At 35.5% G+C, this 25,569-nt stretch overlaps 1 protein-coding gene across 1 annotated transcript in view; it reads left to right on the forward strand.

Moving 5' to 3' along the window:
* Window positions 1-25,569, forward strand: part of LOC148941418 (frequenin-1-like) — a 229,205-nt gene that overhangs the window by 193,843 nt on the left and 9,793 nt on the right. The window contains exon 6 of the mRNA XM_089104684.1: window positions 14,575-14,663. Within this exon, the coding sequence (XP_088960810.1) occupies window positions 14,575-14,663 (89 nt within the window). The remainder of the gene's footprint in view (window positions 1-14,574; window positions 14,664-25,569) is intronic.

The following is a 25,569-nucleotide window of genomic DNA, read 5'->3' on the forward strand; positions in this document are numbered from 1 at the left end:
ATTACTCCTCCTCCTCCTAGAAGAAAATGTTATTTTGTTTTTATTGATTTTGAGTCAGTTTCTTTTTGGCAGTGAGAGGGACAATATCGGAAAAATGTATCATACATGTTCACTATTTTTATATACATTGGGCAGCTGGTCTTCATGTGAGAACTGTACTACATTTGATGACTATAATGAAAAGTGTAGACTATGCAATCCGTGTAAATTGCATAAAGGATATGCTGTACAAATTAAGGACTGTAATACCTGTCTTGAAGAGACTTGTGACTCTCATCCTAAAGGATATCTATGCTCCAATTGTCATTTTGATAAGTGTGACCAGTGGAAAAATACTTACCCTGGTATGATTGGAAAAAACTCTAAGCATGACTTCAGTTTATTTCTAAGGGACTGGTATCGTCACGGTTTTAAATTGTATTGAGAAGAAGAATTTGGAGCACGTTTCAATTGTAAAAACATGAAGAGAGTATGGTTCCTGCGTCATCGTTGTGAGGACAATGCAAGTAATGATTATAAACCTAGCGATTTTTATTTGGCTGTGACAGAAAGTGATTCTTCATATGAGAATATTGTGTGCGACATTACTTCCAATAATCAGATAGAAACAGGTGAATTTTTCAATATGAATCGTACTAGTATCATTGACTTCACAAAAAGATTTAATAAAAATAAAGTTACAATATATTGTGGAAAATGTGACCCTGACTTTGCACAACAGGGTCAGTACAAGTTGAATCCAAATGATCTGCCACCACTAATCGTTGTCGACGACGATGACTGTGATGTGATGACAATCTAAATGACTATGAAGAAGAAGAAATCTAAACAAATGAAGAAAATAGACTTTTTTATAGTGCAAATATATTTTATTAATAAACAAATTCACATAAATTTTTAAAACACTTTATTCTTAGGGCACTGAAATCAATACTATACAGGTCTGAAAGGGTATTTTCTACTAGAAAGTCATTCAAACGAGGGCTGTGTACATAAATGTTGAGGAATTTATTGAAAGTATAGTCACGACATCAAAAATGAAATAAAGTAATGTATAAAAACCGCAGCTTTTGGTTGATAAATCTTGTACTTACATCCAATTTTGAATAATCGTTTTCCCACTTCCTTCAAGGTAGTTTTTGATGTGTGGTGTGTAGAATGCATATGGTAGACCAAGAGGATCAAAAAATTCTATATTCTTCGCTGTTTGACAGATGCATAGCTAATGACCCGTCTGCACAGTCTATAGACTACTATTAACAATGCTAATGGTTTTATCAGCGGTATGAATATAATCAAGGAAATCTGAGGGTATACAATAGGATTTGTATTTGGACATAAAAGGATCCATGTTAAATACATTGATTATTTGATTGGTGTTCATGGTGCCAAGTCTAAAAGAACACTACCATCGGGGGTAATTTCCAAGTAGGTTTCAAATTGATTGAGTGAGAATAATGTTACACTCTCTGTCAATGGTTTGTCAAAGATACACTCCAAACGTACAGTACCCGTTCGGACAATACTCATATCTTGAGTACCAGACAAGTCCAAAACAATGATACCATGACTTTTTGCGAACATTGAATCGGTAAAACCATTTTCATATAGTTGAGAATCTCGATCTAGGGATTGCATTGTCAACTCATATAGGGTTCTATAGGATTTAGCAAAGGACAAATTGTAGAGAGGAATTCCATTTACTTTACATACAAGAGAGGAAAGTCCAAATAATTCAAATTCATGTGGCGAGCTTGTCCACTTTCCTATGGCACTGGCACTTTTTACAAAAGCCAAGGCAAGTTTCGATGGAATTTCACCATTGATAAATGAAGAATCGGTGTAGGTACTTGATCCATTAGCAATATGACGTTGATTGGCGATTGTGTGAGGAGCAAGCAGTTTGATATTATTTTTAGAGGCTCTTAGTATTTGAGCAGTCCAAGTAACAGAATGAATGACCGGTTGTTTTCGTACATGAAGTATTGCTGAGGTGAGATTGACAGTAGCATCGGGTGCTGCATCAAGTTTTTTTCTCAATATGAAATTGGATGGTGCAAGTTGTAACTTTATATCAATTTTAAAATCGGGGAACATCCATTGGGACATTTCAAATATATCATTTTGGAGCCTACCAACTAAATAGCGACCTTTATAGATTGCTAAAGTTAGTTCATCGCCAGTATTAGCATTTGTTTAACTATCATAGCATATTGACAGAACTCTCAAGGTCTTAAATTTCATGGTGTTAATAAATATATATTGTATGTAACTAGCAAAGTTTAATAAGTTTTTGCTGGTGCTCACCAATGTTCCATTTATGTAGACACATATTTGTTTAAATAAATTGTGTAGTTTACCATTCTCATAGGATAGTCCATCGACGTTGGAGGGAGGTGAAATGTCAGACTTTTTCCTCAGCACAACTTTTAAATAGATAAATGTGGATGATAAATCTATGAAGTAATCTTCATTGGAATAAATTTGAAAATGTATGTTTTCAGAGAGAGGTCGCTGTGGATATAATTGTTCATAGTACCCGTGCTTTACACTGACGTCCAAACTTTCTGCGTTGAAAAGATTTAGAGATTTGGGGACTGTGGGATGATACTCCCTGTGGGGTAGATATGCCATCTAGGAAAATAAATCCTTTTTCGATCTAACAATTTTTCTTCTTGGTTTCCTTTTCTTACTTTTCTTTGACAAGAGTGATGATGTCTTTCACTTCTGACCTAAGTAGAGACTGATGAGTGAAGAGATGTTTCTCCTCCTTTAAAACCTTTTCCACTTTGTTTCAATCACTCGCCAAGGGATCGTGCGCTGGAACTGAGATTTTTGAAACACTTTCTTTAAAATCTTTACCATCCCCCCCAATCGTGTAGCATAGAGGATGCAAAATCTGCAGCAACCGGCGCAATATTTTTTCTAGCCAGCGGTATTGCAGAACGAAACAGCTTAGCAAACCAACTGCCAAGACCATAGCCCGACATTGACGAACGGTCTTTATAATAGTCCATTCCATGACCCAATTGTCATGGCTGGAGAGCAGTAACATAGCAATAAATATCATGGCATACAAATATATTTTTTCTATTAGCCATTTTGTTGTTGTTGTTGTTGTCAAATAGGTCAAAAATGAAGTTTAATCACGGCGAAACCTTTCGTTATTGCTAGAGGATCACCTACTTCACTTCTTATTGTTAACTGACAGAGTTCCAAATACGAAGTGCTTACATGAACATACTGAAGGTGCTTTATATTATAGTGATGAACATGCTCATGGGTCGTTTTTCGTTCAAGAACACGCAGGTGGGGGACATTTGAATTAACAACTCTTGATGTTTCCACAAAGGACGCGTAGAGAAATATGCAAGAGTCCGAGGCGAGACCAGGTGGATAATCAGCAAAAATAACTTGATCCATCCCGCTAACAGTTCCAGCGTTTTCCCTATTAATCATATTCTGTTTAAAGCCAAGAATATCTATCAGATTATCATCGAGATGAATCAGTTCAGTGTCAACGGGTGAGGTAATGTAAATCCTATCATGTTCCATTGAATAACTAAAATGAAAGGTGTATCATTCCTGCGATATGAGATTTTTCTATTAACTGCATGAGACAAGTCCGCCATAGTGCCATGTTCTTTTTATTTAAACGTAGCATCTGGGTATTTACTAGATTTAAGTGGTTCAACCAACTCAAAGTCGACAAAGAGTGACCAATCCAAAGGTGTAATTTTTATCCCATATACACGATCTTTTCTCAGGATATCATAGGTTTTGAGAATGCAGTCGACAAGAGCCACTTCATACTTTCCGTTATCAAATTTGATGCTGGGGGAGAGTTTCGTCCAAAAATCACTAGTTTTATTCAAATCATTGTAGAGAGGATCGGAGACATTGGACATAAAGGTTACATAAAAATCATTGGGCATTGTCAATATCTTCAACACTGATCCAAGAATCAAAATCAGAGTTGTATCCTAGCCAACGAACAAGCAACTGTTTCATGCCCCTGTGAGTACGAGTCTTTAATATCTTTTCAATCTGATAGATTCAGGTGTTTTTAAATTTTTGTAATTCATAATCATAAAAGCCACCAAGAATCTCATCATCTTTCATGTCACGTAGACGATACGTTATGGGTGTAGTGTCTAAGAGTTTGGAGACTTTAAAAAGTTCAATGAACCAAAAGTAATTACCCTTTTCAAAAACATTAGTAGTTCGATTGATTCGAACAATATCACCAACATTGAATTTCTTCTTTTTCTTTTCATTACCAACACCATCACCATTGGAATACTGTTTACGAAAAGTGTCAAATGTGTTGACATCATGATGAACGTCTGTTGGGGTTGAGTTGGACAGGGATCGATGTGGATGTTGATTAGAAATCAACATGATTTTATCCAAATTATGAATAAAAGCAGCAGTATTTTTCAGTGTGTAATATCTTAAAATTAAAAGTCGAATAGTTCTTATCAATCGTTCGGCCAATGGTGCCTTTATTGGACTATGACTATGATAGAGGATTGTAATATATTTCAGTAGAACCTTCTTTACATGGGGATTAACAAATTCACTACCCCGATCCGTTTGAATCTTCTTATAGCAATCCTGTTCAAGGATGATTTCAAGAGCTTTAGCAACTTCTTCGCCGCTCTTTGACCGCAGTGGAATGGCATATGCATAGTGACTAAAAACACTGATTGCAAGTAGAATGTACTTGTAGGGGTGATTGTGACGCCGTTGAATCTCATTTTGAGTCAAAAAATGTGCTTGTAATATTTGTAATGGGGAAAAGGCTTTAGTTTTTCGATAGTGACTACCACGGACTCTACGATTACGTTGTAGAATGTAACTTGATTCATTCTGTAGATACTCTACCGCCCGATTCTTTTCAAGTCAAGTGACTTGAGCATGTGTGGTGGGTGAACTTAAACTTCCTACTGCACCAATATTCTCATAAACATGTTTCAATGCTTCAACCATTTTGAACGTAAACACGTAGTGAAGAGTCCGCTGGCCATTTGCATACTAACAGATGATGGCGAGGAAGAAGCAGTGATATTTAGACGTCTTCGCTTGAGTCCCCCCCCCATCACTCTTGTCAAATCATTGCCACTTGGCGTGCTAGTATTTTCCAAAAATGATTTAAAACATCTTTTGATATTTTACTAAATTCCTTTAATCGTTTTAAAACATATTTATTGGCAGTAAGGCTTTTGGGAAAGTTTGATGAGTTTAAAAATGTATGCAGGTGACTGTCAAATGATACAAGTCTTTTACGATCCGTGACCAAATCTGATAATAAATCAAGTAGAATATAGGTCTTGCCATGGATTACAAGCTGATTCCCTCTGGCATCAATTTGAAAATGTTCACTGTCATTGAGATATGTCAAGAGTCTTTTACACTGTTCACGATAGGAATGTGGCATAAGATCTGCAAAACTTGTCAGAACTTTAGACAAATCTCCTTCTTCTTTTGGTATTTTCGTTGTTGTTGTTGATGATGACGATGATGATGATGAAGTCATTTCCTTATTGTGATCAATGACATTTACTTTGAGTGGTCTCTCACGATAGGGCTTGTGTTTGTCGACTCGGCGAAGCGCATTTTGAAGCAGAATTAATTTTTCATCGTCGGCAATTGGCTGATTGTTAATGAATTTATTGAGATTGTCTCGAACTGTTCCTTTGGCGAAAGGGCGAGTTCAATTGGAGTCAATTTATATGGTTTGGCCATTCTCTCTCTCTCTAGAGAAAACTGTTTACAATTCCTGCAATGATTGGCAGTAAAAATGTAATAAAGTTACCACCCGCTTGAAGAAGTCGTTTTCTTTTAAAATCGATTCCTTTATTTTTGCTTGCCGCTGATGCTAGGGAGCGTACAAGGGGACGATGTTGCTTTGTCTGTTGCTTAACACCTTCTGGCAGTTGAAAATTGCCTTTACCTAGATTTAAACAAAGTTCAGATACGAGATTAATGAATTCTCTGTCGACACCATGTTTGAGTATGGCCTTCCTAAGTCGCGGTTTTGAATTACCTAGGACTGTGAATAAATGTCGTTGTTCATGTAGTTTCTTCAGTGTCACGATTGCAACTAACGACCTTTTTTACTGTCCACCGGCAGATATACAGTAATTTCATTGTCACAAATATTGGTGACTACCCGTAAATTGTCGGGTGTTTTCTTATTCAGGTCCCACTGAATATATCTGTAGGGTTTATTGGTAGTCTGATTATAGACTAAGAGCAGAAATTTTGGTTTACCTGAATACACATACTGGTACAATTTTCTTAGTGAACGGTAATCAAGAACGGCTCTGAAGATAAAGTAGTAGGTGCGATTCAAAGCGAGTATTCTCATACACTAGTTCTGCTGAAAGAAATTGAGTAGAACTAGGGTTACGGAGATTCGTTGATGATGAGATCGGACAGTGAACAATTGTATCATCTCCTTAGACCATTCTTCAATGGACTCAGCCAGATCGTCAATAATCAACCAAGAGTTTGATTTAATACTGTTGAAAATTTCAAGTCCATGTATGAATTTCGTGTCTGGGACAATAGTTTTTATTCTATCATAGGATTATTGCTAAACACTGTAGCAATAGTAAATTTTAGTTGGATGTTCTAAAAACATTTTATTACGATTTTGAATTATTTTTGTTAAAAATGTCGTTTTGCCGGACATTGATGGTCTGCAGAGAAACGATCTAAATGGAGTTTTAAATTGATACACTGCTTGCATCGATATCAAAACACAACTGACTGCAGATTGCATCATTCCCTTCAATAAATAATAGTAGTAATTTCCCTAATCATATTCGAAAAGAAGAAGAAGAACAAGAAAACATTTTTTAAGAGTGATAAAAGTTTTTTTATTTACAGAATAAAAATATCACTACAAAAAACAACTACTACATGTTTGATTAATACATACACACACACATAAAGAAAAAACACGAAAAAGGCACTATCACATAACAAATTAAAAAAAAGACACTAAAAAAGCACTTATCACAACTGGAAAAAGGGGTCCCCCCACCCCCTGGAAGGGTCGCGGCGGCCGCTAGTGGCGGCCAGCCGAAGGCCACTACCCCCCCCCCCCCAGGGCCGGCCCTAGGTGAGGGGCCAAAAAACAATTTGAACACTTTTATTTACAAAAAAAAAACAAACGACTCTGCCTTGCTAAAAAAAAACTGCTGAGTTGGGGAAAAAAACTACTGCTGAATTGTGAAAAAAAAATAATGTTGAATTGGGAAAAAAAATATCTATTAAAAAAAAAGAATCCCACCACCCAACCATTTACTATTTAATTTTTTCCCGACCGAGGCGATGTCTAAAATCTCGACACATACTTCGGTCAGAAGTTAAATAATGTCCATGGGGTAGCACCTTCACACCATCCGCACACACATAGACTTTATCTGACACGGGACAAATGGCTATTTTATCCACTAAAACTGTAGTTTTTAAATTTTAAAGAGCGAATCGCCATGACTTTTGCTCTTGGAACTAAACTACTTTCTACACAGTTTCTGTATACATTCATGTCGAAATTCTTATTCACGTAGTGTCTAGGAACCCCTTTGCAGACTTTTTTGATTACCTCGTTGTGTGTTTGCACACAGTACACCTTCGGACCTGCAAGTAATCCACTGGAAATCAAGTAACTTCCCGTCTCTGATTTTAACATTAATAACTGATTTGAGGCCTGACGCTTCACTAACTCCGGGTAAATGGACTAGTCCCAATTGGTTAAGTCCATTCAAGAGCTAATGTGCACACCTTTTTCCAAATCTTCCAATAAATTCGCGGTTCTAACTTATAGCAAAAGTGAATCAGTATCCCCATACTATACTTGAACTTCTCCCTCCCCCGGCCATTGGCACCTACACACATCGTAATAGAATGACAACATGAGTTTTTTTGATATTTCGGTTATTGCGCTGCCAGCTGCAATATTTTTATTTAGAATTACATTTCTTTTTTTCTATTCAAGAGGACCATATTCGAGTCTATGGTGGTGAATGATGTGAAGTATGGATCGGCAACGATTCGAGCACGTTCTTTTGGGCCAGTCACAACGACTTCAATTACGTACACTCTCACACATCTTACCGAAGGCTTAGTTCAAAATGAGTTTAAACATTTCCTTTTCAACCTTTGTTTTCGCTTCGGAATGTTTACCGACAAAAGTGTCAATAAACGTTTTCAAATAGGGTTTCTGGTCAAATTGGAGGGCTCTATGTACTCTTGTGACGTTGAAACCGTTGGCTACCATCTACCGCAAAAGAACGTGATTTACAACGATATTCTCTTTCGGATGAAGGTTAGCGATAAGTTTTAGTTTTGAAGGTGTCCAGTGTAAATCACCATGCTCTACGTTCGAAATTTTGTATGGACTCAAAGAGTCCCTAGTCACCGCTCTGTTTATGCACGGGAAAACAGAATCCTTCACCGAGTCATGATGCTCCACGGGTATTTCACCATCGATTTCAAAAAAACCATCCCCGCGGTCCATTCTCCTCAACATTGGCAATGTTGGGGAAATCTGAAGCACGAGTATCGTTAAGCCATTTATAATTTCCACACGGCAAAGAGCAGTGAGACATTGCCAACCGATAGAGGGAGTTCATTTCTAAGAAAACTGCATCCGACTTTACACCGGTGTCTTGTCCAGTTGGATCAGTTTCAAGGATACGATCTCCATGAAAACATACCCTCCCCTCATTGATCTCTCTACAAATAGATGCTGATCCACGTCGGTGATCAAGCCTGTTTCCTCTCTACTGATTTTAAGAATTAAAACCATCACCAAATGAGGAGTGGAAAAATAATAACCTAAATCCAACCCAAATTCCTCATAGATTTTATCCGTGTTCTTACACACAATATCCAGCAACGTCAATACATCACTTGCCAGGTAAAACCTACAATAACCCCACCCGTTTTTACACCCTCCCTTAGCCCAAACCCTCTTGGCAAAGTCATAGTCGACTTGGTGCATTGACAATCGTAAAGTGAATCGTAGAATGAGGTGATGGACGGCAATTGTTCCTCAGAAATCCTCGCGGTGGAGTTGTAGTAGTCATACGGATATTTGCCCTTACACGTTAATAAATCATACATTTGACCGTCTGAAAAGTGCTGTTTAAGGAAGTGTAACCTAAGGAGGGGAAACTATTAAAATCGTCACTTTTCTGTACTTCAATGAGTTGTCTTAGGCATTTGGGGAAGAAGCTAAAGGAGTCTAAAAAACGGATCTTTTTAATGCAAAATTTATTGTTATCTATTATTTGTCATATGAATTCTAAGAGCAGCAGCTTTTCAGACGATTTGGGTATGATATTATATTAAAAAGAACCATCTACCCATGCGCCATCTACAACTTCGACTCGTTGCAATCGTGCCAATGCCGGTAAAATAAATTTCAGGTTATAGCTGGAATTGTGTATATAGCCAGGTAGAAACAATTGTTGACTAACGTTTAAATTACATGATTGATGGGCCACTCCACGAAAATTGCTCAATCCCGATACAATCGGGTTGCCCAAATGATCGTGGTCGCGGACCATCCCTTTACCCCCTTTCCCTCTTTCCCATTACCCTAAAAAATTCCCCCTTACGAACCCAACATATTTCTTCAGTTTTAAAGGCCAACTCGTCCTCTGGTGATAGAGTCATTGGATAGGATGTATTTCGCAGCCGTGATATCGATTTATTTGCTGTTTTAATGAGTGCTATCATGGCTGAGATCATACAATCCTCACCACCCAATCTCTCAACTATCTCTACCAATTATATGGAATTACACGAGTCTCTTTGTGCGTGAGCATAAGAGAATGCTATGACCTCACGTTTTTTTTAACAAGATTTGAATTCAATGGATCATACACATCTATGAGAGCGGCTTCGCAGTCTAAGGCCACCTTATCGCTCTGTTGGAGTGAATTTTGAAAGTTCTTAAATTGCAAGATGGCTCTGTCACCGCTAACCGTTTGCACAGATTGACATCCGTGACGCTTGCAATGCTTCATATGATTGTTTAACATAATTTCTGACCGGAATCTAGAAAGGCATTATTGACAATAGAAACATTCCCACCTCCCCTTTTTACCCTCCCCCAGAACCAGACTTATTTTTAGTATTGAAAAAATGTCCAATTGAATCGGGATCACTGGCTGGCTTGTAAAGAAGCCAAACCCAATGTTCCACTGATTCAACGGACGGAGCCCTCACTGGAAATATAACCCCCTTTTTGCGGTCACCCCCCTCAAATTCTGTTTCATATTGTAGCACAGTAACACCAATTTTTAAATGTGCATTAGCCCTCTCAAAAACAGTTATCCCATTAAGTGTTACTGGATATTGATCATTTAAACAATTAAAATCTACTTTAGGGAAATTTGGACTCCCATTAACTGCATAAATGTCCAACAGTGTCTTACAAGCTTCCTTTTACAGAGGCTTGTGATCTGCCACAAGAAATGCATATTTGAATCATTGAAGCCCTGTATCAAAATTGAAGCGTTGTACACCTTTACACCCCTTTAAATCTTCCTTATATTTTGCCCCCACCGCCCCACTCCGGCGGCCTCCCCTTAAAATAAAATTCTTTTTAAATTTACCACCATTAATATCCAAACTCCCAATAAATAAAACCACCGACCCACTACCCACCTCAGTAAAATTATCCAATTTTGTTACTATATTATCAACCCATTTCATAAAAACACCCTAAAAATTATTCAGGTCCGGATGAAGTGATAGCATTTCAGTACGTAAATAACGCTCATACAACTCATCCGCCTTTTCATTGAAATAAATTATTTTTTGTGCGATGGCAGCCTCAATCCCATCCCTCCCACCACCCTCCCGAATCACTCTTTCAAGAAGGGCTCGAATCTAGCCCACGTAGGAGTGTACTATGTCTACCGGATCCGTTATGATCCTACCTGATGTTAGTGAATTAAATGGATCCTCAAACTCAGCCCTATAAACATACAAATTGTGCAAGACAGAGTCAACTAAATTAAAATCGGACATGACAGAGGGCGTTACAGGGATTTCATGTCCTCCACCAATTTGTTCAATGATTAGGATGTTACGTGGTGTCGAATTCCCCAACTCACTCAACAAACACTCGAGTGTATCAGGATTGAGACGATCAGACCATTCGAGGGTAGCTGGTTGATCCATACCCCCTGTAGATGTACTTGGTACATTAATGTAACTATCTCCTATATTCGGAGGAACCACACTACAACTATCATCACCAAAATCATCGATTAACAACTGTTCAATCCATTCCTCTGACTCGACATGGAAATCATCTTCGAGTTGTAATGGTGGTGATAATAATGGTATCACCTTGTTATCAAATAGATTATTGTTCCTTAGGTTTGTTGCTGGTGAGAGTTCCTGTACATTTATCTAAAAAATGAATGTGAAGTTATTTTTTCTTTTACCAGAAAAAGAATATTTAAATTGTCTGTGTGTGTGTGTGTGTGTGTGTGTGTGTGTGTGTGTGTGTGTGTGTGTGTGTGTGTGTGTGTGTGTGTGTGTGTGTGGTGTGTGTGTGTGTGTGTGTGTGTGTGTGTGTGTGTGTGTGTGTGTGTGTGTGTGTGTGTGTGTGTGTGTGTGTGTGTGTGTGTGTGTGTGTGTGTGTGTGTGTGTGTGTGTGTGTGTGTGTGTGTGTGTGTGTGTGTGTGTGTGTGTGTGTGTGTGTGTGTGTGTGTGTGTGTGTGTGTGTGTGTGTGTGTGTGTGTGTGTGTGTGTGTGTGTGTGTGTGTGTGTGTGTGTGTGTGTGTGTGTGTGTGTGTGTGTGTGTGTGTGTGTGTGTGTGTGTGTGTGTGTGTGTGTGTGTGTGTGTGTGTGTGTGTGTGTGTGTGTGTGTGTGTGTGTGTGTGTGTGTGTGTGTGTGTGTGTGTGTGTGTGTGTGTGTGTGTGTGTGTGTGTGTGTGTGTGTGTGTGTGTGTGTGTGTGTGTGTGTGTGTGTGTGTGTGTGTGTGTGTGTGTGTGTGTGTGTGTGTGTGTGTGTGTGTGTGTGTGTGTGTGTGTGTGTGTGTGTGTGTGTGTGTGTGTGTGTGTGTGTGTGTGTGTGTGTGTGTGTGTGTGTGTGTGTGTGTGTGTGTGTGTGTGTGTGTGTGTGTGTGTGTGTGTGTGTGTGTGTGTGTGTGTGTGTGTGTGTGTGTGTGTGTGTGTGTGTGTGTGTGTGTGTGTGTGTGTGTGTGTGTGTGTGTGTGTGTGTGTGTGTGTGTGTGTGTGTGTGTGTGTGTGTGTGTGTGTGTGTGTGTGTGTGTGTGTGTGTGTGTGTGTGTGTGTGTGTGTGTGTGTGTGTGTGTGTGTGTGTGTGTGTGTGTGTGTGTGTGTGTGTGTGTGTGTGTGTGTGTGTGTGTGTGTGTGTGTGTGTGTGTAACCCGCACACTGAGATAGATATATACAGAGATAAGAGAGAGAGAGAGATAGAAGATACAAATTTTCGTACGTAATCATGGAGAGAGGTGACTGGTTCCATGAGTACATCAGCTTCATGGAATGGGAGTATGGTTTGCATGTTGAGTGTGGCAGTTGACAAGATGACAGTTGGCTGGTGTATGATGGGTCCGGATGGTTGTGTCATCTTGTTGTGAGTGTTGGATGTGGGAATTGACCAGTTGACAGTTGGCTGGTGTATGATGGGTCCGGATGGTTGTGGCATATTGCTGTGGATGCTGGATGTGATAGCTGGATAGTTGGCTATTGGGCGGTTTACGGTTAATGTTGATTGTAGTAATGGATTCGACCTACAACCATGTTGTATAACCGTCGGTCTGTTTGAACTGACCACTGGAGTCGCTTCACCCCTTCTTATCTTCTTAATTGGTAGGGGAGCTCTGGAAAATCCTGAAAAAAAGTTTGTTTTTCATGAAAAAAATCTTGAAAGAGAACCATCAGTCCTTATCAATAGTATGCACAAGAATAAGTTCTTAAAATTTAAATTAAAAGTGTCATTCTATTTTTCTGATATGATTTAGATATGTAAAAAAAAAGTTGAAAAAAAAGTTAAAAAAAAACTCAGAAAAAAAAGTTAAAAAAAATTGTAAGAAAAAAAAAATTGTCAGAAATAAAATGAAAAAAAAACTCAGAAAAAAAAATTGGTCACTACAAATATTATTTTTCTAATAGTAAAAGTCGCAACACACATCTATATCATTCCCATTTTGAAGTTGGAAAATATTAAATTTGAATTTCTTATGTTTTAAGTGTGTTTCATGACATTCTAAGAGATGAAAAAAAAGGTTAAAAAAAAAGTTTAAAAAAAGTTGAAAAAGTCAAAAAAAAAATTGGTCACTACAAACATTATTTTTCTAATAGTAAAAGTTGCGACACACATATCTATATCATTCCCATTTTGAAGTTGTAAAATATCAAATATGAAATTTTTCTGTTTTAAGTGTGTTTCATGACATTCTAAGAGATGTAAAAAAAAAGTTAAAAAAAAGTTAAAAAAAAGTAAAAAAAAGACTTGGGGGGGAGTTGGAGGGGGGCGGGAGTTGGAGGCAGGGGGTTGGAGGGAGGGGGGTGGACGATTGTGGCTCTTTGGGCCGGTGGGGAACGAATGTGAGGAATTTTGGGCCGGAATAAAAAATAGGTATGATTTACCTCATGTACTAAGCTCGCAAACCATTTAAATGCGGCGTTTACACACTTTTTTTCATGTTTTGATACTGCTCTTTACCGACCTCTGGAGATCCAGGTTCAAAAAAATAATTAACAATCTGTCAACTATAATAGGGTCTGTATAAATTTTAGTAGAATTAATTTCTTTACCCACTAAGAATATAAAAGAATAACTTACTTCTTGATTGTAGCTTTCGTCAATATTCCTTTTATTTGAATACATCATTATATTTCAAATGCCAATTCTGAACTGATAAAATAACAAATTGTCAGAGTTTTTATATCCGTGTTCAAGGTTAAACATAAGTCAACCACACCTAACAAATTAAATTACAGAAAGAATTTCACAACTTCATACAAAGGAAACGAATCACTACCATGAAAAACACGCACGACTTTTAACAGAAACATCACGCACTTTGAACAGAGATCAGCACGAATTTTTCATGGTAGTTGAATCCGATCATTGCACTGTCTGCTTGTATGATGGGATACACTCTGCTACCTTATATTATAGCTTCATTGGCTACCTGTCTGCTTGTAAGCATTGTAGCTATATGGGGGGACACCCCGCTACCTTATATTATAGCTATATGGGGAGACACACCGCTACTAATCGTTATAGCTATATGGGGAGACACCCCGCTACCTTATATTATAGCTATATGGGGAGACACCCCGCTACCTTATTTTGTACCAATACTACTTACAACGTCAAAGTCACAGAAAACCCATTTCATTCTGATTTTGTTTTTTTTTTATTGATAGGCATGATTGTGGTGTGGGTTGAGCATAGGATGAAAAACTGTTTTACTTTAAAATTTTCAATTTGGTCTTCCTAAATTGCTTCTAAAATTTAATAAGTTTCATTACTAACTAAAAACTCTTAATATATTGCAGGGGCTTTCAAACTTTATGATGTAGATAACGACGGTTACATAACAAGAGCAGAAATGTACAACATAGTGGATGCAATATATCAAATGGTGGTATGTAATTTCTTGTTGCGTCAGTGCAAATTGAAGTATCTGATTAGGTGGTGCTTCATAGATTAGAAAAATTGAACTTAAAAAGGTGCTCTTCAAATACTAAAAAAAGCATTAGGTGTAATTTGAAACTTTTTTTTCAGTGAAAGCCCTTACATGTGTGCAAATGCCTTAAGCAGAATACAGGACCTGTTTTGATTCTTTATTAATGGGGAGGGGCTTCATAAGCTTTCTGAAATTTCCCCATATTTTATAAAAATTTCTTAAGGTTCTTATTAAAAATTTTCAAATAGGTTTTGGCAGAGTTCCTGAATCATAAAATTCCAAAAGAGTCCAAGAAGTTGTGGCTTAAGTAATATACCAAAATTTTTGAATATTCTACTGAAACTGTCTTAGGTTTTACTGCAAGTTTGCTGATAGATTATAGTAGACTTTCTACACAACAGTTCTGATAAATTCTTAGAAGGGGCAGATCCAGAATCTTACAAAATTTTCGCAATTTTACCAATATTGTCTAAGATATTTACTGGTAGCTTGCCCGCAGTTTCCAATAAATTCTTTTTACACAATTTTGTCAAATTTGCAGTGAAATGGTAAAGTGGATTACGTAACCATAGTCATTACGGAAGAATTGGTACCATAGTTTCGGTGACTGCTGGTACCTAGGGTAATCCATATAGCATAAAGGTGGTTGCTACAAAATAGTGTTTAGTTGTAAGTGCATTAAGCAAAGTTTTAATGGCACGGCTTTGCTACCACAATGAAAACTCATCAAAATATGTTTCGGATGACTTTTTGAGTGACGAAGTGAGTTGATAGGTGACGCTAACATCTAAACCACAAACCTCAAAAAGAGAAACTAACCATGTATCGTACAACACATTTTCTTAGCTATATTTTGTGGACCGAAGTTTAAAACGAATTCAAGAGAGATAACCCTCGAATTCAAGGCTGATTTTCTGTGCACGCCCTCAAGTTTTATGAAACAAACACTTCATCACACCTTTTGATCAGTAGAGATTTTTGTCTGTATTTAGACTTAAATCTGTTTTAAATCTTTAAATCAGAGATCTAGCAAAACTGAATCAGGATTATGTTACTTGTTGTAAATAGTTAAAATTTCAGAAGAATTCTAGCTTTTATTCTATCTTTTTTTCAATTGAAACCAACATGTAAAGTGAAAACAAGTCCAAGTCCAAACTCTTAATTTTTAGTCAAAATGTGTCAACAACGCGAATCAATAATACAATGAATATGATGGAGAAGTCCAACGAAGACGGAACTATGAGTAAAAAAATATATTTGTATGGCTTTAGCGTTTTTCAGATTTTTTTCAGGAAAAGTGGTTTGGTATTATGATGTTTAAGCCATTGAAAAAATATTTTCGAATTGGCTTAACTACAAACTATTAGACATTTAAGAGTTTAGTGCCCTTCCTTAGGGTCGAAAGTAAGTGAATTTTACTGCTCTTTCTTAGTGTCAGAAGTAATTGAATGGCAACCAGCTCTCCCTTCATCTCTCCTTCTCTATTTATAAGTGGCCCTCGTAAAGCCGAATACAAGGGATCAAAATTCCTAAATCGCCATTTTTCTCAAAATAGCTTAAAAGTCCAACAAATGTATCTCTAGGGACGACATAAACTCTCCCTAAGAGCCCTTGGGGCAAGGGTTTCACATTGTTAGGGCCCTTGGCCCTGATTATCAGATAAATGCCCTATTTCTTAGCTAAATTCAGCCCAACTTTGAGTCTGTCTGGTTCACCCCACCCCCACTTTCCCTCAAATATTTTGGAATCCTGCTTTTATACTTCCTTTTAGTACATTTTTTCAGGCTCACTAATTAGCTTAGCTTTAAAAATAGACGGTCTGATGATGACTCATAGGCCAACCACGAAAAAGGGTTTCACGATTAAAGTTGATGGGGCTAAAAGTTTGAGCTAAATTTCTGAAAACGAAAACCCAACTTTATTTTAAAAAAATATTATTAATAAAATCAGATATATTTTAGACGTGGATGTTTGTATTTCCGAAAACTAAAACCCAACTCTATTAAACAAAATCAAATATTATTAATAAAATCAGATATATTTTAAACGTAAATTTTCTTATTTCTGAAAATTAAAAAGCCAATTTTATTAAAAAATCAAATATTATTAATAAAATCAGATGTGATTTAAACGTGGATGTTCTTATTTGCGTAGACTAAAACCTAACTTTATTAACAAATTAAATATTATTAATAAAATTAGATGTATTTTAAACGTGGATATGCATATTTCTGAAAACTAAAACCCAACTTTATTAAAAAAAATAAAATATTATTAATAAATTAGATTTATTTGAAACTTGGATGTTCTTATTTCTGAAAACTACAGCTCAACTTTATTAAAAAGTCAAATATTATTAATAAAATCAGATGTATTTTAAACGTGGATGTTCTTAATTCCGAAAATTAAAACCTAAATTTATTAAAAAATCAAATATTAATAGTAAATTCAGATGTATTTTAAACGTGGATATGCTTATTTCTGAAAACTAAAACCCAGTTTTATTAAAAAAAATATTATTAATAAATTAGATTTATTTTAAACTTGGATGTTCTTATTTCTGAAAATTAAGACCCAACTTTATTTTAAAAATCAAATACTATTAATAAAATTAGATGTGTCTTAAACGTGGGTGTTCTTATTTCTGAAAATACACTCAACTTTATTAAAAATCAAATATTATTAATAAAATCAGATGTATTTTAAATGTGGATGATCTTATTTCTGAAAACCAAAACTCAACTATATTCAAAAATCAAACATTATTAATAAAAATCTGATGTACTTTAAACGTGGGTGCTCTTATTTCCGAAAACTATGACATAGCTTTATTAAAAAAATCAAATACTTATAATAAAATCAGATGTATTTTGAATGTGGGTGTTCTTATTGCTGAAAATAAACCCAACTTTATTAAAAATCAAATATTAATAATAAAATCAGATTTATTTTAAACGTGGACGTTCTTGTTTCTGAATTCCAAAACCCAACTTTTTTTAAAAATCGAATATTATTATAAACCGAATATAAAACCGAATATTAAACGGGGATGTTCTTATTTCTGAAAACTAAAACCCAACTTTATTTTTAAAAAATCAAATATTATTCATAAAATCAGATTTAATGTTAACGTGGACGTTCTTATTTCTGAAGACTAAAACCCAACTTCATTAAAAAAAAAACAAATATTATTAATAAAATCGGATGTATTTAAACTTGGATGTTCTTATTTCTGAAAAATAAAACCCAACTTTATTAAAAATCAAATATTATTAATAAAGTCAGATGTATTCTAAACGTGGATGTTCTTATTTCCGAAAAAAGAGTACCTTCAGTCGAATAGCTACATTCACATGTAAAAAAAGTAAAGATACTGACACATTTTCACTACCTCATCTGCTGCCCTCTTATCGCCTTTAGTTATAGACGGCAGAACACCAACTCAAACACAAGGGCCTAGTGAGAGAGACATGCAAAAAGTTAGGTTCATTTAAGTTCACTTATCTTGGCGCCACGATACGTGAACCTAAATGAACCTAACTTTCTGCATGTCTCTCTAATAAAATCAGATGTATTTTAAACGTGGATGTTCTTATTTCTGAAAACTACAGCTCAACTTTATTAAAAAGTCAAATATTATTAATAAAATCAGGTTTATTCTTAATGTGGCTGCTCTCAATTCTGAAAATTAAAACCCAACTTTATTAAAAAATCAAATATTAATAGTAAAATTAGATGTATTTTAAACGTGGATGTTTCTTATTTTTGAAAACTAAATTTCAAGCTTAATACAAAATCAAATATTATTAATAAAATGAGATATATTTTAAATGTTGATGTTCTTATTTGCGTAAACTAAAACCCAATTTTAATGAAAAATCCAATATTATTAATCAAATCAGATATGTTTTAAACGTGAATTTTCTTATTTCTGAAAACTAAAACCAAAATTTATTAAAAAAATCAAATATTATTAATCAAATCAGATTTATTTTCAATGTTGATTTTCTTATTTCTGAAAATAAAACCCCAACTTTATTTTAAAAATCAAATACAATTAAAAGCCCAACTTTATTAAAAAAAATCAAATATTATTAATAAAATCAGATTTATTTTAAATGTGGATGTTCTTATTTCTGAAAATTAAAACCCAACTTTTTTTTAAAAATCAAATACTATTAATAAAATCAGAAGTATTTTAAACCTGGATGCTCTTATTTCTGAAAATTAAAACCCAACTTTATTAAAAAATTCAAATATTATTAATAAAATCAGATCTATTTTAAATGTGGACGTTCTTGTTTCTGAATTCCAAAACCCAACTTTTTAAAAAAATCAAATTTATTATAAACCGAATATACAACCGAATATTACACGTGGATGTTCTTATTTCTGAAAATTAAAACCTAACTTTATTTTAAAAATCAAATACTATTAATAAAATCAGATGTATTTTAAACCTGGATGTTCTTATTTCTAAAAACTAAAACCCAACTTGGATCTGATTGTCAGATAAATTCCCTATTTGTGAGCTAAATTTATTCCCACTTTCGGACTGTCTGGTTCACCCCTTCCCCACTTTCCCTCAAAAATCTTGTAATCCTCCTTCTATACTTCCTTTTGGTACATTTTTGTAGTCTAACTAATTAGCTTAGCTTTAAAAATAGACGGTCTGGTGATGACTCATTGGCCAAGCCAGAAACAGGGTTTCACGATTAAAGTCAGTGGGGCTAAAAGGGATGTGGTAAGCCATTGCTTATGCGGAACGGGTGTGGCGCACTATTACTCCTTGATGTTTCTGACCGGCTAGATTCTTGTGGTTTCTCTTGCCTTTTCCACGCCAAAAGAAGTTTATTTTCAGTTTTGTGTGTGATCTTGACTTAAGAAATGGTAATATTTTTTTACCGGTTCACATAGGATTATTTTATCAATTTTGCCTAAGCAGAGTCTAGAGAGAGAGAGAGACGGCTAAGTGTTTTGTTAAAGGAAAATATTACTTAACTATTCGAAATATCCTTCCCCAGACAAAAGTTTTCTAAAGTAAGACTGCGGGCTTCTGACATCGTGGGCTATATATTGTGGTACTTACTCCCTGGATATAGTGCGCTTATAGCAGCCGGGTTAGTAATAGGTGTGGCATCACCACAGGACGAATACTGGCAGGAGCAGCAAACCTGTCTGATATTATCAAAACATAGCATAGTGCTATCAAAATCGTGCATAATAGTATCAAAATCTTGCCAAGTATTGCCAAAATATTTCTGGTATTAACAAAATCATGTTTGATATTACCAAGTATCTAGCATTGCGTTATCAAAATCTTACCTGGTATTACTAAATCTTGTCAGATATTATGAGAATCCTCTTTCGTATTATCAAAATCTTATATTGTATTATCATAATCTTACAAGCTATTACATAATCTTGCATGGTATTAACAAAATCGTACCCGATATTTCCAAAATCCTGCCTGTTATTATTAAAATGTTGCCTAGTATTATCAAAATCTTGAAAGATATTAAAAAAATCCTGCTTTACCCCCGCCCCCCCAACACAAACAAAAGACACACTATAACAGTTCCCCCCCCCGATCCCCTGGTCCTCATGTCTCATGTTTTTCACCCTACTCTGACCCCCTGGCCCTGTCTGGCCCGTACACCTCCTCCCAAACCGCTTTTAAGCTGTTTACCGCTTTTAAGGGTACTTTCCCATTATGCGGGCCTCTCTAAAAAGTCAAGTTTGGTTAATGCTAATGAAATACAATAAGATGAATATAAAATAGTTTAGAATCAAATTTGGGATATATATTTGCACATTTGGGGGGTGGGTAGGGGTAAAGCACTGCATATATTAAATACGTAACCTAACCTAACCTAGGTACCTTCCCCCTCTAAACCCCCCAAAAATACGCAATGAAAATCTTGCTAACATTGCCTGCTCTATAACAGTTGAGACGTCAAAAACGGGTTTTATCATTGCCTAGTCTATAGTGATTAACCCGAGAGACCCGCGTAATGGGATAGTACCCTTTTAAGTTAGGTTTTTTTAGGTTAAGTTGCCGCACCAACTTAACCTAGAGGACACATGGGTCACGAGGGGAAAATCACAGTTATAAATACAAAGCGATTACGCACGTTCGGACGGGGAATCACCGCCCGCAAATCACTCATGAAACCAGAAGGAGTTTAATACGCATTAGAAAGATTGCGAGTGGGGGATCATCGTTTGTAAGAAGTAATAAAATTTGTAAAAAAAAGTTTGTAAAAAATAATAATACCAGGGGAACTAAGGGTCCTGGGTCAAGGTCACATGTACAACAGTTCATTGTCCTTAGTTGGACTAACCAATGTTGCTCAGTTGAGCGTGGTCCTACCCATATTTTCTCAACGTCATGGTTATTTGAGGGAATATCTATTGGTCATTCATTCAAATGTTTCTCCTCATTAGGCAAGAAGTTCATTGCCCAACAGGTAACCTTGAGTACATAGGGGCACTGTAACAGGATACTTGCATTCTACCGGCCCCTGTTTTTCCCGTCGTTCTGGCTTTGTCGGCATTTTCTCTCCCTTATGTGTGATGCAAAAGGCCCAAGTTTGAACTCGCCAGTTTATTTAACTCACACAAACAGAGTTTCATAAATTATGGACCTTCGCTTAATACTTTTTACTGTGTTTTTAAAATAAATATGCAAGCCAATGAACCAGTAAACCGCTAAAAAAAAAACATCTTTTTTTACCTACCATAGGAAAACAGATTTCCAATTGGCTAATTTATCTGGAATTTTGAATTCAACACTTTTGGCTCAAAGAATCAGTAAAGATTTTAACTTGAACTGAACATATTTAATGGCTATGTTATTATAATATTTGAATTTATATGCGACAAGCGAAAGTTTCCCGCATTAAGCTAATAATAAATAAATAAATACTGAGTTGATGAGATGAATTGATGTCGGAGAATTCTGTGATCTTCTCTTTATAATTTTATACGAATATTTTTCATATAACTCGCTAAATAAAAGTTCAAATAGGGATAAAATCCTTTTAATAGACAGTGATTGATAGAAATTCACAAAAATACTAGATATTTCGGTCACATATACAGTGACCTTCATCAGTAGTAAAACTAAAATAAAACAATATAAAACAAAAGTTATTTTACTAAATCAACTAACAATACATATTGTTAGAATCTCTAATTCTTTTCAATGAAAAGGCGGTAGATATTGACCTTCTTGGATTCGGTTCATTAGCGTTCAATGATATAACATTTGGACAAAGGTCAACTACATTGGGTGAATTGAACTTTACTCTGTCAGATTTTAATAAATTATCATAGATAGAGTCCAGCCCATATTCACCTGTATCCCGATTCAAAGCAATATTCTTGAATAAGATTTTCTTTATTTCCAGAATTTCACGAAAATTTTGCTTTAAACCCCGATCCCTAGAAATCAAAGAGACATTCTCGAACAAAATAAAATGGTCTGGAAAATTAAAAATATGTTCTGAAGGGGCTGAAGTGAAATCTTCAGACTTAGAATCTTGCTTTAAAGCCGAAGCAATAGCATCTTTATGTTGTAATAATCTCATGTCCAAATCCTGATTAGTACGTCCCACACATGAGCTTCCGAAAGTACGAGGGATCTGATAAACCCCACTTAGTTGCACCAATCAAGTTAGATCATTCCCAGAATTTTGATAACTACCAAAAGTAGTATTACTCTTTGAAGCTACCCTTGGACCATTGCTTTGTCAACATCTTTTAAGTTTTTCACTTAGCCCGGGTACATATGGTAAGGAACAAAAAACATCCTTCTCCCGAGTTGTCTCCAAGACTTCCTTAGAAATCTCTAGAAACATTTTTCTTCTTTTTGAAAAAGTCTGGTTAATTAACCATTCTGGATACATATTACTTATTAGTATTTTCTTTAGAAAAGACAACTCCTCCTCAACAAATTTTGGAGAGCAAATACTAAAGATCCAATCAGTTAAAGAAATGATAAAACAAATTTTTACTTGGCGAACGCGACCGGAACTATAAGACAAAAATCTATTGTTATTTGTCGGTTTTCTGTAAATTTTAAAATCCAGACTATTTTGATTTTTCAAAAGAAGAACATCAAGGAAAGGAAGTTTCCCATGAGCGTGGGAGGGGGCCTAGTTGCCCTCCATTTTTTTTGGTCACTTAAAAAGGGCACTAGAACTTTTAATTTCCGTTCCAATGAGCCCTCCCACGATATTCTAGGACCACTGGGTCGATACGATCACCCCTGGTAAAAAAAAACAAAAAAAACAAACAAATAAACACGCATCCGTGATCTTTCTTCTGGCAAAAAATGGAAAATTCCACATTTTTGCAGATAGGAGTTTGAGACCTCTACAGTAGGGTTCTCTGATACGCTGAATCTGATGGTGTGATTTTCATTGATGTTCTATAGCTTTTAGGGGGTCTTTCCCCCCCCTTTTTTTGAAAATCAGACAAATTTTCTCAGGCTCGTAACTTTTAATGGGTAGGACTAAACTTGATGAAACTTATATATTTGAAATCAGCATTGAAATCTGATTCTTTTGATATATCTATTGGTATCAAAATCCCGTTTTCTAGAGTTTCGGCTACCATTGAGCCGGGTCGCTCCTTACTTACAGTTCGTTACCACGAACTGTTTGATAATGTGATTTAAAGCCTTGAAATGTAAGCTTCGTTCAAACTTTTCTTCCTTGAAAGTGCCCAAATGTAAATTGAATTTTAGTGAAGGTGGTACAATTCTCATCTTCTTACATCGTAGAAGAAAATCCTGTTGGTTGATAACATTTGCATGTTTTTTCTGAGTGTTTATATATTATCAACAAATAATGCGGTAATACCTTCGTCAATTCTAGGACCATGTGTGGTTAATTTTTCATCAAGAACTTTAACGGTACAAGAACAATCAGTGCTTGAAAAGGGTCCAAAATTTTGTTTTAAACCGGATAAAGTCCCCGTGGAAGACATTATCTCTTCAATAGAAACATCTTTGCATAAAAACGCAAATCTAATAAAAGATGTTAGCTTAGTAAGAGCTTCTACCGTAAAAACCCCTATCTAATTTTGTATTGAAACCGAATTTTCCTAGTACGACCATCAAAGACATAAGAATTCTTAAAAATGTGAAAAAGGATGGTTCAATTACCATTACAAAAGCAGATAAGAGTAACACTTTAGTTGTGATGAATACTGAGGACTACGAATCAAAATTAAGAAGTTTACTAAATGATGAAAAAACATACAAGAAGCTATCGTATAATCCAACAGACTCTTTTACAAATAAGTTTAAGAAAGGATTGAAGTGCTTAAAGGATGAAGGAAAAATTACACCTCAACTCTATTACAAATGCCTGCCACGCAGTTCCTTGTGCCCTAAATTATATGGACTTCCCAAAATTCATAAGCCTAACCTACAATTACGACCAATTGTGTCAAGTACAAGGTCACCAACAAGTGTTTTGAGCAAATGGTTAGGGTCAATCTGTAAACCACTTTTGTCTACATAAATTTCGTATATTAAGAATTCTTCGACTTTGGTTGAAAAACTGAAAAAAGTAGAAATTTCTTCGAATTCTTTGCTTTCAAGCTTCGACATTGTATCAATGTACACAAATATTGATGTAGAAGCAGCCGAAACTCTTCTAGAAGGAAAGCTCTTAAGAAATTTGGATTTGATTAGTGGCAAAAAAGATTTGGAAGTTTCTGTAATTATGTATTTAGTGAGGTTGTGCAATAAGTTCTCTTATTTTTTTCAATTCAGAGGGGAGTATTTCGAACAAATAAATGGTTTACCTATGGGGGCCCCTTTATCCCCTTTATTGGCTAATATTTTTGTGGAGAATATTGAAACAATTGCGTTAGATTCATATTTTTTAAAACAAAATTTCTGGGGCCGGTATATGGATGATGTTATTTCAGTATGGGATTATGGGGAGAAGGAATTAAAAGGATTTTTGGAACATCTTAATTGTTTGGGTGGGGATTTAAAGTTTACTGTTGAATTGGAAGAGAATGGGAAACTTCCTTTCCCTGATGTTCTTCTTTTGAAAAATCAAAATAGTCTGGATTTTAAAATTTACAGAAAACCGACAAATAACAATAGATTTTTTTCTTACAGTTCCGGTCACGTTCGCCAAGTAAAAATTTGTTTTATCATTTTTTTAACTGATTGGATCTTTAGTATTTGCTCTCCAAAATTTGTTGAGGAGGAGTTGTCTTTTCTAAAGAAAATACTAATAAGTAATATGTATTCAGACTTGTTAATTAACCAGACATTTTTCAAAAGAGGAAAAATGTACCTAGAGATTTCCAAGGAAGTCTTGGAGACAACTCGGGAGAACGATGTTTTTTGTTCCTTACCATATGTACCCGGGCTAAGTGAAAAACTTAGATGAATTTTACAAAGCAATTGTCTAAAGGTAGCTTTAAAGAGTAATAATACTTTGGGTAGTTTTCTAAATTCTTGGAAGGATCTAACTTCATGTGGGCAACAAAGTTGGGTCTATCAGATCCCATGTACTTGCGGAAGCTCATATGTGGGATGTACTAACCAGAATTTAGTAATGAGATTATTACAACACAAAGATTCTATTTCTTCGGCTTTAAAGCAAGATTCTAAGTCTGAAGATTTCACTTCAGCCGTTTCAGAACATATTTTTAATTTTCCAGACCATTTTATTTTGTTCGAGAATGTCTCTTTGATTTCTAGGGATCGGGGTTTAAAGCAAAATTTTCGTGAAATTCTGGAAATAAAGAAAATCTTATTCAAGAATATTGCTTTGAATCGGGATGCAGGTGAATATGGGCTGGACTCTATCTATGATAATTTATTAAAATC

The sequence above is a fragment of the Artemia sp. Qi Xiang Cuo genome, chromosome 18 (genome assembly GCF_049724085.1).
Source record: "Artemia sp. Qi Xiang Cuo chromosome 18, ASM4972408v1, whole genome shotgun sequence".
Lineage (NCBI taxonomy): Eukaryota > Metazoa > Arthropoda > Branchiopoda > Anostraca > Artemiidae > Artemia > Artemia sp. Qi Xiang Cuo.